Genomic DNA, 15,576 nt, shown 5'->3' with positions numbered 1-15,576 from the left:
CCTTCTCTGTCTTATTTCTTTGGAGTGACTTTAAGATACGCCATGACTCTGAATTTCTCGTGCCTCCTATGTGTTGTTCTATTTCTGTGCATGTTTTTTCCCATCTTTCATTTTTTTCTTTTGCTACTTTTCTTTTTACTTCTTTATTTTTTTCCCTGTAGAGTTCCAAGTTACAAAAACATAGTTACAAAAGTTACAAAAACAAGTTACAAAATGTTACAAAAAACATAGTTTTTTGTGTTCAGGTATTTTATATGAAGTTCCTTCTTCTCTTTTATGCATTTCAGTGTGTCTTCATTTAATTTTGTATTTTGATTCTTTTTCTCCAAGAGCTTCTAGGGCTGCTGTCTTTATGCAGGTTTTTATATGTTCGTAAGTCTGTTCTAATGATTCATACCTAAACTCTTCTAGCTTTTGGTCCAATCTTCGTTTGTGTAAGTCTTTTATGGAGTCTTCTTCTAATAAGTTTATGTTGAATTTCTTTTCTTTTATTGAGCACACATTGACAGGTATTGCCGGAGTCGTAGATTCGTAAGTATCTCCCAAGGTCGGTTTCTGTTGGGTCCATTCAAAGGGGAATTCCATCCTAGCGATTACTAGTTTGTGATCTGTGCCGCATTCTGCGCCTCGTTTTACTCGAATTACTCGTTTTACTCTTATTTACGTGTAGATTGATACTAGAAAAATCAATCTACACGTAAATAATAAGACGATAGAACGAGTTCAGAATTATACCTATTTAGGGAGAAACATTAATGAAACAAACGATTATACCAAAGAAATCAGAGTTAGAATCAGAACAGAAAAGGCTAGAAGTGCATTTAATAATATTAAACAAATAATATGTAGTAGAGACCTCAGCCTCATCATCACACAGCCAAATTTGTCCACTGTCGGACATAGGCCTCCTCAAGATGTCTCCACCCTTCTCTGTCCTGCGCAGCTGCAATCCAGTTTGTCGCTATTCTTTAATAGTCCCCTTCTGGTTCCACGGTCTTTAAACGTAAATAGGTAACTGGCCTGAATATAACAAATGTAAGACAAACATAATTATAAAATGTGCGTGTGAAAGTGTGAAACGTCGGTCATATTCAATTTTTTTTGTTTTTTCATGTGTTGCATAATATTTTAACTCTTTTTTATTTATAACTAGCTGACCCGGAAGACTTCGCACTGCCTCAATAGATAAAAACAAACTTTTGTATACAATAAACTTAAACAAAAGGAATTCGTAATAAATAAACAAAAAATGCTCGATGTGAATGAGGTTTTATTATTATTTTTAATTAATTACACATTATGTTTGAAGTAATAAAGTTTAGTAAGAAGTAACAAAATAAAGTTTGTAGTGCAACAGTTACAATCTTAAATTTGTTTATCTTATAATGAATATAACAGCTTTATTTTATCTACATTTAAAACAACCCTGTATTTATAATTGGGTTCGGAGTTGTCCAACTATATAGCTATTGATTAATCAAAATAATATTAAATTAAATGAAAGTAAAGAGAATCTAATACAAATAAATAAAATTTAATAAATTGAAATAAAATAAACGAAAATAAATAAAATGCTTAAATTAAATCAAATTAAATAAAATTAAATGGAATTAAATAGAATTAATTAAAACTAAATAAAATTTTATAATTTGTTGCTTGTTCTTTTCGTGTACTCAAAACTTTTCTCCTGATTGCCGTTTGTCAGAAAAATTCGGTTCAGATATTTTTTGAAAATTTCGAAAAATTAAAAAATTCATATTTTACCCAATTTAAGTCCAAAAGTTAAACAGTTGCACTTTTCTTCTATAAAATTTGTTGCTCGTTCTTCTTCTGTCCTCAGAATATTTCTACGGCTTAAGATATTGTATTTCGGACACCGACTGCGCTAGAAAAAATTTTTTAGCACGGTTCTGCTCGGAATTCAGCAAGGAGTATACCTACTTAATTTCATATTTTTCACGTCATTATTGTGAGAGTTATGACGTCATACGCAACCCCTTATGACGTACGGGCATGAAATATAGATAACAACCTACTCAGAGTCCGGTCGAATATATCTGCCAAATTTCATAAAAATCGTCAAGTCGTTTCGGAGGAGTACGACAACAAACACTGCAACCGGAGAATTTTATATATTTATATACATATAACATGTTAAATATTTAAATGGCTATTAAAAAATAACGGTTGAAGTTAAAAAAGTGAAAATTTATGATTGTATGTATCTTTTGGTTCTACATCATATAAAATTAAAAAAGAAAAGTTTGTCAAAAAAAAATAAAAAATAATTATGGGGGGCAAGCCCCCTTTTCACTTAGGTTACTCGTACAACTCAGAAACCTTCCCGGGTTTATGTACAACAACTTTGATTAAGGTCATCATATGATAAAATGCATAGTTTGCGAGTCTATAAGGTACATACATACAAACATTCATTTTTATTTATACAGAAGAAGAAATGTTTAGATGGCTATTAAAAAATAACGGTTGAAGTTAAAAAAGTGAAAATTTATGATTGTATGTATCTTTTGGTTCTACATCATATAAAATTAAAAAAGAAAAGTTTGTCAAAAAAAAACTAAAAAATAATTATGGGGAGCCAAGCCCCCTTTTCACTTAGGTTACTCGTACCAACTCAGAAACCTTCCCGGGTTTATGTACAACAACTTTGATTAAGGTCATCATACGATGAAATGCATAGTTTGCGAGTCTATAAGGTACATACATACATTATTTATATAGAAGAGGAAATTATTAGATGGCTATTAAAAAATAACGGTTAAAGTTAAAAAAGTGAAAATTTAGGATTGTATGATCCTTTTGGTTCTACATCATATAAAATTAAAAAAGAAAAGTTTGTCCAAAAAAAATAAAAAATAATTATGGGGGGCTAGCCCCCTTTTCACTTAGGTTACTCGTACCAACTCACAAACCTTCCCGGGTTCATGTACAACAAGTTTGATTCAGATCATCATATGATGAAAAGTATAGTTTGCGAGTCTATAAGGTACATACATACATACATTCATTTTTATTTATATAGAAGAGGAAATATTTAGATGGCTATTAAAAAATAACGGTTGAAGTTAAAAAAAGTGAAAATTTAGGATTGTATGTACCTTTTGGTTCTACATCATATAAAATTAAAAAAGAAAAGTTTGTCCAAAAAAAAATAAAAAATAATTATGGGGGGCAAGCCCCCTTTTCACTTAGGTTACTCGTACCAACTCAGAAACCTTCCCAGGTTTATGTACAACAACTTTGATTAAGGTCATCATATGACGAAAAGCATAGTTTGCGAGTCTATAAGGTACATACATACTTAAAAACATTCATTTTTATTTATATAGATTGAGACATTTTAATAATATTCATAACTTTTTACAGAAATGAATAGACACCACTATGCTCTCTTCGTCCGTAACTGTAGATTGATCCTTCTCTTAAGGCGAGATTTCTCAGAAGGAGACCTCAACATCTTTAGGCCTGCTGAATGGAGATGGAAGATTTCACAAGTAAGTACTTATTTTATTTCGAAATTTCTTGATTACGGAATGAAAAATATTGCTCGAGTTATCGCCAATGTCATTTACTCGGATTTGTGGTCATGGTGTTTTTCGTTTATATAATAGTAAGTCACGGATCGACGATTTTACTTACTATTCCATTTTTCTTTGTCATAATCTTCATTTTACGTAATAGGCCTGGATCACGCGTACCCAAAAAAAAGTTGATTAATAGCAAGCTGAAAATTTGTTAATAGCTTAACGGTGTCCAGTCGGACAAACTTTGATGTATGGGAACACTGGAACAGGGGAAGTTTTAATTGTGAAACAGGTTAAAAATTTGAAACGTCATGTGGCAACACGCTTTAATTACTATTTTTGCTAATTTTATTTTTTAATAACTTTTTTCAAAACGGTCATATAAAATTCACATTTAATATACAAACCAGATGCTAAGAAGTTTTACGAAACGAAATGTATCCCTAACCATATTATGTTTTTGGTGTGTTTAGTTTAACAAACTGAATTCCCTATAAATTAATTACCTTATCAGACCTTATGTCAACGCACTTTGGAAATGCATTCGAAGGCGTTTCTTAAAACTACAGAAAGGTTCTGAGCTTTTAAAACGCCAGATGTAGTAATTTATTGCCTTTTCTAGCCATATTCTAAAACCGCAAACGTGATGACCGTGTTGTGCTCTCTTCAGTCTCGTCACGGCAGGTAGGCAGTTCAGACGCCCCTTCGCTGCCCTCAAACAATAAACAACCCTCTTACGCGATGAATAAGCACGCTTTTTAACCAAAAATAAAATAAATATTACTGTTCGTTGTTTACACTTATTTTTAATTGATTCCGTTAACACCCACCAACGGAACAGTCAGACTACGAAAACGTTCCGATCCGTTCAGAATACGACAACGTATTTTGTCGGACAGAACTTCCAATTGATTTGTTACCATTTCATTAAACTCTCATGCAAAAATCAGACTGGTATTTATCACCAACTGAGCATTTTAATAAGTCCAACACGAAGAATATGTCAAGTGACAGGAATTATATTGGTGATAAATAGCAGTCCGATTTTTGCATGAGAGTTTAATGAAACTGTAACGAATCCATTGGAAGTTCTGTCCGACAAAATACATGGAACGTTTTCGTAGTCTGACGTTTCAAATTTTTAACCTGTTCCACAATTAAAACTTCCCCTGTTCCAGTGTTCCCATACATCAAAGTTTGTCCGACTAGACACCGTTAAGCTGTTAACAAATTTACAGCTTGCTATTAATCAACTTTTTTTGTTCGCGGGATCCAGTCCTATATGTTCACGTGCGCCACAGAATCCACAGCCCAAACAACAACAAAAATGATGATAATGGCCGAATTGAAAATATTAAAAATTATCAAAGGAATATCCTTGTGGATAAATTAAAAAACCAGAAAATCAGAGAAAAATTAGAAGTATAGATTCTGCGGAAATGGGTGTAGAACATGCAGATGCATGCGATTTTCACCCCCTCTTCAAACACAGAAAAAAAAATTCAGATCGGTTTAACTTTTCCACACACATACATACATACATACATACATACATACATACATACATACATATCCACAAACATTTTCCCTTTTTTAAATAAAAATTGACTCATATTTCTGAGCTCGGTAACTTTTGAACGGTATAACCGATTTTCAAAATTAGACATGCGTTGGAAATGTAATGATCAGTACCATTAGAAGCCGCAAAGGTTGGAGTTAAACTTTCGAAGTTTTTGGGAGTTTTCGGGACGAGAACGAAAAACAGAACCTAAATAGGAAGGGGCGTAAAATACACACCCTTGGACCAAAATGGATGGTTGACATATGAATGGGTGGGTCTTTTCCTGAACTTTAAAATGGGAGTTGGCCCAATTTTCAATTCAGTCATATTTAGAAAATCGAAAATTTCATGTATATAATATATACACGAAATTATACACTACAGGGTGTAACAAAAATACAGGTCATAAATTAAACCACATATTCTGGGACCAAAAATAGTTCGAATGAACCTAACTTACCTTAGTACAAATATGCACACAAAAGAAGTTACAGCCCTTTGAAGTTACAAAATGAAAATCGATTTTTTTGAATATATCTAAAACTATTAGAGGTTTTTTGTTGAAAATGGACATGTAGCATTCTTATGGAAAGAACATCTTAAAGAAAAATTATAGTGATATTTGTGCACCCCATAAAAATTTTATGGAGGTTTTGTTCCCTTAAACCCCCCAAACATTTGTGTCCGTTCCAAATAAATTATTATTGTGGTGCCATTAGTTAAACTCACTATTTTTAACATTTTTTGGCTCTTAGTATTTTTTCGATAAGGCAGTTTTTATCTAGTTGCGGCTTCTTTTCTAATATGTTTACATAAAAATTTTATGAGGGTTTTGTTCCTTTAAACCCCCCAAATGTTTGTGTACGTTCCAATTAAACAATTACTGCGGTACCATTAAAACACAGTGAAAAATTATAGTGATATTTGTGCACCCCATAAAAATTTTATGGAGGTTTTGTTCCCTTAAACCCCCCAAACATTTGTGTCCGTTCCAAATAAATTATTATTGTGGTGCCATTAGTTAAACTCACTATTTTTAACACTTTTTTGCCTCTTAGTATTTTTTCGATAAGGCAGTTTTTATCTAGTTGCGGCTTCTTTTCTAATATGTTTACATAAAAATTTTATGAGGGTTTTGTTCCTTTAAACCCCCCAAATGTTTGTGTACGTTCCAATTAAACAATTACTGCGGTACCATTAAAACACAGTGTTTTTAAAACTTTTTTGCCTCTTTGTATTTTTTTAATAAAGCATCTTTTATCGAGATGTGGCTTCTTTTTTAATATGGTTCGAAATATACTTTAAAATGTAAATCATAAATAAATTTTCATATTATTACCAAGTCTCCATAACCGTACTTTACCATGTACAAATATGTGATGGATTTGACAAATATTCAAATATCTCTGAAAAAAGTACTAAGAGACAAAAAAGTTTTTAAAAACTTGTGTTTAACTAATGGCTCTACAATAATAATTAAATTGGAACGTACACAAAAGTTTGGGGGGGTTTAAAGGAACCAAACCCCCATAAAATTTTTATGGGGTGTCCAAATTTCATTATAATTTTTTCTTAAAATACTACTGCCATAAGAATACCATATGTTCATTTTCAATAAAAAATATCTAATAGTTTTAGATATATTGGAAAAAATCAATTTTCATTTTGTAACTTCAAAGGGCTGTAACTTTTTTTCCTTGCATATTTGTACTAAGGTAAGTTAGGTTCAATCGAACTATTTTTGGTCCCAGAATATGCGATTAAATTTATGACCTGTATTTTTGTTACACCCTGTATATTATAGTGTCGCGTGTAGGGGGTGTATGTGTGCGCCACTGGCGAGAACTGCCGTTCTCTGGTAATATTGGTTAAAATATCAAAAATCGATCCTTACTGCAAAATGTTGGGATCTAAAAATAATTTGACGCTTTTAAATATTTATTATAATTTTCCCATTTTGAAATAAATGTTCAAAATTTGGTTTATGTTAATTCTCCTGCACAATGAAATGTTTATAAAGTAAACAATACGCCTCAACTATATTTGTTATTTATGTTTCATTATCGAAACGTTATTTTACCTATTATGTCGTTTATTATTGTATTGTTATTGAATTAGATTACACGTGTGTTTTGTTTTCTAAATCAAATTACACTTTCTAATACAGAATTGTAAAAATATACAATGTCATGCATAAAACCATCTAAGTTATAAGTTTTAAACACACCCTTTACATTCAATCTTTAAAAAATACAAATGAAAAGTCTCACAATTGATTTTATGGTAACTTGTACTAATACACTTTAGAAGACCAAAAATAATAATTTTTTTCAAGAATTTTTTTCTCAGAACCTTTATTAAAAATGAATATATAACTTTTTACATTCATTTACTTTCATTTTTAATAAAGATTCTGAGAAAAAAATGCTTATTTTTGGTCTCCTAAAGTGTACTAGTACCTTACGACTACGACTGGTTTTGGGCTCTACAAATTCAGCCCATTGCCAGGTAAAAGATTTAGTGGAGTCACTGAAGGTGGATATGAGCTATTACCTCCGATTTCGTTGAACCTCCATCGATTTGCATGAAAATTGGTGAGTGGTTAGACCTTACGACTACGACTGGTTTTGGGCTCTACAAATTCAGCCCTATGCCAGGTAAAAGATTTAGTGGAGTCACTGAAGATGGATATGAGCTATTACCTCCGATTTCGTTGAACCTCCATCGATTTGCATGAAAATTGGTGAGTGGTTAGAGGATATCTTAAGGAACAAAGGTGACATGGTGCCAACTTGCGCTTTTACTCTGGGGGTGGATGCCACCCCTTCTCGGGGGTGAAAATTATTTTATTAAAAATAACCCCATAATTCGATAGAGGGACAAATTTCAAGCAATATTTGTTATATAAAGTTATTAAAATAAATCAAAACTTTTTGAGTTATTGAAGATCAAAGATTTTAATTTTTCTTGAGAAAAATGCATGTTTTTAACCAAGTTTTCATCAATAACTCAAAAAGTGTAAGTTTCTACAAAAAAGTTATTATTATCAAAATTGAAGCTAATAAAAAACTAAATAAACCCCTTACTACAAAAACCTTTTAATGTTAACTAAAAGTGAGTTATAGGTAATTGAATGTATATTTTTTTCGGCGAGTACAAAACCCGTAAGTATTCATGCTGAAATAACGGGAAATTGATGCATTTTATAACATAAACTTATAAAACATTTGTCAAAGTACTTAAAAATATCTATTAAATGAGCCCCCGAACATGTTGATAGCATTAAAATTTATGCTCCAAAATTTTTTCAAAATTTATCTTTTAAAATTTTTTTCAAAAAATGTTATTGTTTTTTTTAATAACTGCGTTCGTGTTTATGATATCAGGTTCATCTAAAAACTGTTTGAAAGTTAATTCCATGTGCTATTTAAGCACGTTGAACCTAATCTTCTAATACCCTTACTTTTTTAAAAATATAAGGTTAAATGACCCAGGTTGCATGGTTCCCACAGCAAAATTTAAGATTTAAACGTTTCTATCTCGGTTATGTTTTACCCTATAGAAATAGTAAAACAGGTAAAATATTTGGCACAGAAAAAACTAAAATTTGGTTATATATATTTTTTTACGTAGGTATATTGAGTATTTTTGGAGTTATTATCAAAAGAATATGAGAATTACAACAATTTTAAAAATTATGATTTTTTTAAATTATATCTTTTTTTTTTAAATATGCATTCTAAACCAGTCAAAATTATCGAACATATTACTTATGCTAATATAAAGAAGTTCTTGTAAGGATTACTATAAATTTTAATTTTTGTGGAAATGGCGTATGTTTTATCTTTCACTTTGTCCTAAAAAATTCGAAACGGTTCTTTAATTTTCATTATAACCTTTTCTTCTTTTATTCTATTACCTTGTTCTGAAGATCATTTGATAGGTATTCCGAAGTACTTTGGCAAATGTCTAACAGGAATATTTTATACATTGCATCGTTTTCCCGTTATTTAAGCTTGAATACTTAGATTTTAAAAATTAATAACCATTTTCAATTTCGTTGCAAAACGAAAATACAGCCGAACCATATTCCAGTCCAATCAGAGAGTGCTGCAAGCACCTCTACCGGTTTCGAAACTTATTAGTCTCTCATCAGGAGGCACATATGCTGCTCTCCCTGATCCAACCAAAACAAACCCCAGCGTGCAGTCCCGAATTGCAACGAACGAAATGGCATAGATGCCCTAGCGGCAACTGCTAGCAAAAGACTAAGTTTTCACTCTAATGGCATATAACATATCCCACCAGAATGAAAACAATGGGAACCTTCTCTGGTTACACCTCCGAGGCTTCTACAATTTGCAAGCCATACGGATGCTGAGACTAAGGAAGATGAGGGAATTCTACAATTTACAATTCACGTCACATCTGCTCAGCGCGGTAAAGTTCCAACGAGACTGGTTCCCTTCATACTCCACACAGAGTAAATGTAAATCAAAAATGAATAACCATTTTCAATTTCGTTGCAAAACGAAAATACAGCCGAACCTGTTGTTTTGGTTGGATCAGGGAGAGCAGCATATGTGCCTCCTGATGAGAGACTAATAAGTTTCGAAACCGGTAGAGGTGCTTGCAGCACTCTCTGATTGGACTGGAATATGGTTCGGCTGTATTTTCGTTTTGCAACGAAATTGAAAATGGTTATTCATTTTTGATTTACATTTACTCTGTGTGGAGTATGAAGGGAACCAGTCTCGTTGGAACTTTACCGCGCTGAGCAGATGTGACGTGAATTGTAAATTGTAGAATTCCCTCATCTTCCTTAGTCTCAGCATCCGTATGGCTTGCAAATTGTAGAAGCCTCGGAGGTGTAACCAGAGAAGGTTCCCATTGTTTTCATTCTGGTGGGATATGTTATATGCCATTAGAGTGAAAACTTAGACTTAGATTTTAGTACTCGTCGAAAAAAATACACATTCAATTGCCAATAACTCACTTTGAACTAACATTAGTTTTGTTCTTTATGTGAGGATTGTATTCAATTTTTTATTATCTTCAATTTCAGTAATAATAACTTTTTTGTAAAGGCTTATAGTTTTTGATTTATAGGTGAAAAACCGATTTAAAACATGCATTTTTTACGAAAAAATAAAAATCTTTGGTCTTTATTAACTCAAAAAGTTGATTTATTTTAATAACTTTATACAACAAATTTTGCTTATAATTTGTCCCTCTATCGACTTATGGTATTATTTTTAATAAAATAATTTTCACCCCCGAGAAGGGGTGGCATCCACCCCCAGGGTAAAAGCGCAACTTGGCATCATGTCACCTTTGTTCCTTGAAGTATCCTCTAATTACTCACCAATTTTCATGAAAATCGATGGAGGTTCAACGAAATCTTAGGTGAAAACCTTCAGTGACTGCACTAATTACCTAATCCCTAAAAAAGAAATAGAAAAAATTTACAAACATTCATCAGACCAATAATGACATACGCAGCAGAAACACAACTTGACACAGAGAGGACAAAATGAATGCCAGAAACAACAGAAATGAAAACTTTTTGAAAAATTGACAGTTACGCTTACGCGGCAGTTTCACAATCAGTTCACTGTTATCGCAGCGCCTTTTAGCGGTGGGGATATTTCCACTGTGATGGGTTTTACTGCTACCTACTGATTCACTACCCGTATGTCCAAATGAAACAGTCGGTTTTTAAAGATGGCGCCGAATAAAAAAATAGGTGTAGATGGTGTAACGACTTATTTATTATTATTGAAGGAAAAATTATTATTGAGAAAAAGTACCCTCAGTGGCGAAACGAATATACTTACAGTAAAAAAATATTGGATGATTAGAACGTTGGACAGTAATATCATCTGAGCTCATTCCTGTTCATTGGCTATCATGACTTTTCTTTTTCTAGTAGATACGTTGCTCTTATGAATGATGTCTTCTTTTTTACGGTGTCTTCATCTATACCCATCTTTTCCGCAATTTTTGCAATTGAATCTTTTCTTTTCACATTATTCTTGGAAATTGGCGATTTTATATCCCATAAGCACTCATGTTCGCGCTATAATTCGATTAATAAAACACTATGGGACAGTTAGAAGTAAAGATATACGACGAAGATGCATGGTGGGCACTTTAATAACTGGGTAAAAATAGAAGATTGGAATGGAATGACCACATACGCCGAATGACAATTTCAGACGAGAGAGGCGAGAGACGGTTCCCCAATAGGAAGACGATCAGTGGGAAGACCACGAAAACGATGGAACGACAACTTCCTCGAGGCACATTGAAAAACAGAAAAAAACCTGAAAAAACAGACAGAGCCATGTCTACACAAAAAGAAGAAGAAGAGAGAAGAAGTGTATTAAAAGTATACTTAGATAACGGTACAAAGACAATGGTTTATAATAGTGTTACAAAACTGTCTGGACTTTTCTATGATCTTTTAGGCACTAATGTTTAATTTTAATTAACTTTATTTATTTTGAATAACTTACAACTAAACAAATGAAAAACACTGAATTTATATCTTTTATTTTACAAACTACGATATCTAATTTATTTATTACACCAAATCAACTAATGTATCTAATTACAAATTCAAAAAATATACCGCGCCCGTTACATATCAAAGTACACCGACGGTTTCAAATTCGCAACTAACTGAATATACAATTTTGTAGCCTTTTTATAGAAACATAATCTTTCGCGAACATTCCGGAAGGAAATTGTATGTTTACATAATACAAGTAAAAGAATAGTACAGAAAAATCGAGAAACAATATTTACATAATAAATCAATAAAACTTCTAGAATGAAAAAGAAATATCGAGGTGGGTACCTGTTAAAAAGGTCCCCTTTTAAATGCATTCACAAACAAATAAACCAAATTCAGCCAACAAAAAGGGTCTGTTAAATTATAATAAACAGGCCAGGAGCTGAAAACAGTCGGGTGACATAATTATGTCACAATAGGTATACTATCTGCTCGATTCTAACAGGGTAGTGCTGGTATAGAAATAACCTTACTGAATTGATGGATTCGGCCGTTACTTGATGGAAATTCATTTTATTTAACAAATAAACAATATTTCCACAACATCATAACTTAATGTCACTACAGCTGTTTCGGACAGCTTTTCTCAAGTGAGCAGGTGGGAAAGATGTAAACACTGAATAGACTGCGTACAGGTGTAGGAAGGACTAATCAAAATATGATGTCCTGGTCAAAGGTGCTAAGATAACATCAATGCAAACTAAAACTAATGGTAAATAGAACAGTATGATAGACGTGTGCTTATTAAAATAGAAGGAGAACATTGAAATGTGTTTTATTAAGTAAAACTAGTAATAAAATAATATTAATGTTGAAACATGATGTTTGTTACTAAAATCATTGTTTTCTGTCACGTTTAGGTTTGCGACGACCAATGGCATCATTTCGCTATCAACGTCCGTTTCCCTGACATTCAACTCTATATTGATGGACAGTTGTTCAGAGCCGAAAAAAAGAATCCTGAAGTAATCGACGATTGGCCTCTTCACCCCACCAAAGGAATCAATACTACTCTTACTGTTGGAGCTTGCTGGCAAGTAAGTATAAATACAAATTAAAATATGCAATCAGTTTTCTTTTAATTCTATTTTCTTTGATCTTTCCAAGTACTTCGATACCTTTTTTTAAGAATTGACATTTTTCTAGCCCAATATATCTTCCATTAGTATTCACATATCTCTCAACAGAACAGATTTTACATCTCTCATCGTATTATAATACGTCTTTAGACTTACTCTATTAATCAAGAAATTTCAACTCAAACCCGCAAATCCATTGTAAGTATGAGTTACATTAACACTAACAAAAATCCAAATTTGAAAGTCTTAATATAAAGTCCATATTGCTATTGTAAGGTAGTGACTCCTTCTATTTTTCATATCTTTTTTGTTTTTAATTGAGTCATCTCCATTTAGGACTAACACGTTTATTTAATTTATTTGTTCACCTTCTTATATTTTTCTTTGTTTCTACTTCTTATGTCTCATAACTTTCTGCACTGTATCGATATTCTATCTTCTTATTTTGTGCCCTGTGTTATTTTACATCACAATCTTTAAAATTGTCTCCTTAAAATTTTCGTTTTTTTTTTTAAATAAACCTCATTACATTTTCCTATGATCTTTTCTGATGTATTCAATGCATTAATTTGTTTCAGGGTTCCGATAATAAGATGAGACACCATTTGAAAGGATATTTAGCTGGACTGAGCATCCTTCTCGGAGAAACTGAAAAACCAGAAGTCCTAAGTTGCCTTCATCAATGCAAAGAAAGTTTACAGGTAAAGTATTTCTTCATATTCTAACATACGCAACCAATCAAACCAGGTTGGTTGAAATATGTATATTATCATACTACTCCTGCTCAAAAAACCAGATACTTATAGACTAAGAGCCGCTATAGGTGAAATTTGCTAATCATTTTAGGCACGATAAGACCCTATAACTTAAATAGTATAACCTAAAAGAAAACGTATGAACACTGTGCCGTCACTTTTTAGTGGCACGTACGTCGACAGTGGCGCATCAAACTTTCCATTTATGCACGGGATAAATAAATTAAAAGGTACCCTCCCTCACTCCCAGAATTCAATTTTTTTCATCTTTTTAAGTTCTATGTGATTAAATAATAAGACTCAGCGTAATTTTAAGCCACCACCCCCTTCCCCTACCATCAAAAACTTCATTTTTCGTTTTTATTTCTTTTTAGGTGGGATGCAATCAATTTTAAAATTTCAAAAAATTTATAGGCATAGCTGAGGCTTTTACAAAACATGTCTATTTTTTTATAGATCCGTAGGTTGCGTGTACATAACCTCAAAAAAATTTTAAAACCCCCAAAAACCCCATAAAAACAGTTTTTTGGATTTTTGAAAGTGGCGAACCTAACGGAAAAATCTGGAAAAAATTAAAATCATAGTGTTTGATAAAATACACAAAATAGAAAAAAAAATAGACCTCCAGCCACCTCCATAAAAAAGTTATACGCTTTTCTCAAAAAAAAACAATTAAAAATTTTTTTTGAGGTTATGTACACTCAACCTACGGATCTATAAAAAACAAACATGTTTTGTATAAGCCTCAACTATGCCTATGAATTTTTTGAAATTTTAAAACTGATTGCATCCCACCTAAAAAAATAAAAACTAAAAATGAAGTTTTTGTTGCTGGAGGATGGGGGTGCTGGGTTAAAATTATGCTGTTTTATTATTTAATCACATAGAACTTAAAAATATGAAAAAAATTGAATTCTGGGAGTGAGTGAGGGTACCTTATAATTTATTTATCCCGTCCATAAGTGGAAAGTTTGATGCGCCAGTGTGGACGCACGTGCCACTAAAAACTGACGGCACAGTGTTCATAAGTTTTCTTTTAGATTCTACTATTTAAGTTATAGGGTCTTATCGTGCCTAAAATGATTAGCAAATTTCACCTATACCGGCTCCTAGTCACTTTGTATGTTTTTTTTAATTATGTCAGTGTATAGTAGTAGTTTTAATGGGGAGGAAGTAAACCTTAAGAGGAAACAGTAGCGATCAACAGGTAGCAAAAACGCGTTCCAAGATTGCGGCTGTAATTTTGAATATTTTTTAGAGATATTTGGCACACGTATTCGTAATATAATAAAGAATAGCGGTACAGAGCCCAATTTGAAAAATATATTAATATGTGGAAATTACTCTGTAATTAAATACAATATTAAAAAAACGAGCTTGTACCGCCATTAAGAAGAACAAAAAAATACACTTTCTTCAAATAAACTTTTTTATCCGATGCCTAGATTTTGTGTCATTTTGGAACTACTAATGAAATAAAAAATTTTAGTAGTTCCAAAATAACACAAAATCTAGGCATCGGATAGTTTATTTGAAGAAAGTGTATTTTTTTCTTCTTCTTAATGGCGGTACAGGCTCGTTTTTTTAATATTTTAGTTAATTACAGAGTAATTTCCACATACTAATATATTTTTCAAATTGGGCTCTGTACCGCCATTCTTTATTATATTACGAATACGTGTGCCAAATATCTCGAAAAAATATTCAAAATTACAGCCGCAATCTTGGAACGCGTTTTCGCTACCTGTTGATCGGTACTGTTTCACTTTAATAATATGAGACGTTCATTCACAACAATAAAAACGGTTCTTTTAAAGTTTTTAAATGATCGCGTCACCATAGAAACCAAATTTTGATATTTGGCAAAAATGACACTTATGTTGTTTCCTAGCTCCTAGCAAAAAAATTTTTTGCATTTTTATTACATTTAGGAGAAGTTTCACGTTTATTCTGATAAATTCAGATCACTGTTCATTATTGTTTTCAAATCGTGTCAGTATGACTACAGAAAATATACAAAACTTATGGCATTATGTGAAGATGGTCGCAGTATACATCC

The 15,576-nt window shown here is 32.1% G+C and overlaps 1 protein-coding gene across 3 annotated transcripts in view; it reads left to right on the top strand.

The window, feature by feature from the left end:
- The window catches only part of LOC126881894 (calsyntenin-1), a 673,839-nt gene that overhangs the window by 614,911 nt on the left and 43,352 nt on the right, over window positions 1-15,576 (top strand). For all 3 annotated transcript variants that reach the window (XM_050646547.1, XM_050646545.1, XM_050646546.1), the window contains 3 exons: window positions 3,388-3,515; window positions 12,544-12,720; window positions 13,341-13,463. In XM_050646547.1, coding sequence (XP_050502504.1) covers window positions 3,388-3,515; window positions 12,544-12,720; window positions 13,341-13,463 — 428 coding nt within the window. The remainder of the gene's footprint in view (window positions 1-3,387; window positions 3,516-12,543; window positions 12,721-13,340; window positions 13,464-15,576) is intronic.

The sequence above is a fragment of the Diabrotica virgifera genome, chromosome 3 (genome assembly GCF_917563875.1).
Source record: "Diabrotica virgifera virgifera chromosome 3, PGI_DIABVI_V3a".
Lineage (NCBI taxonomy): Eukaryota > Metazoa > Arthropoda > Insecta > Coleoptera > Chrysomelidae > Diabrotica > Diabrotica virgifera.
Note: the sequence above shows the minus strand (reverse complement) of the source record. Positions and strands in the feature narration are given on the sequence as shown.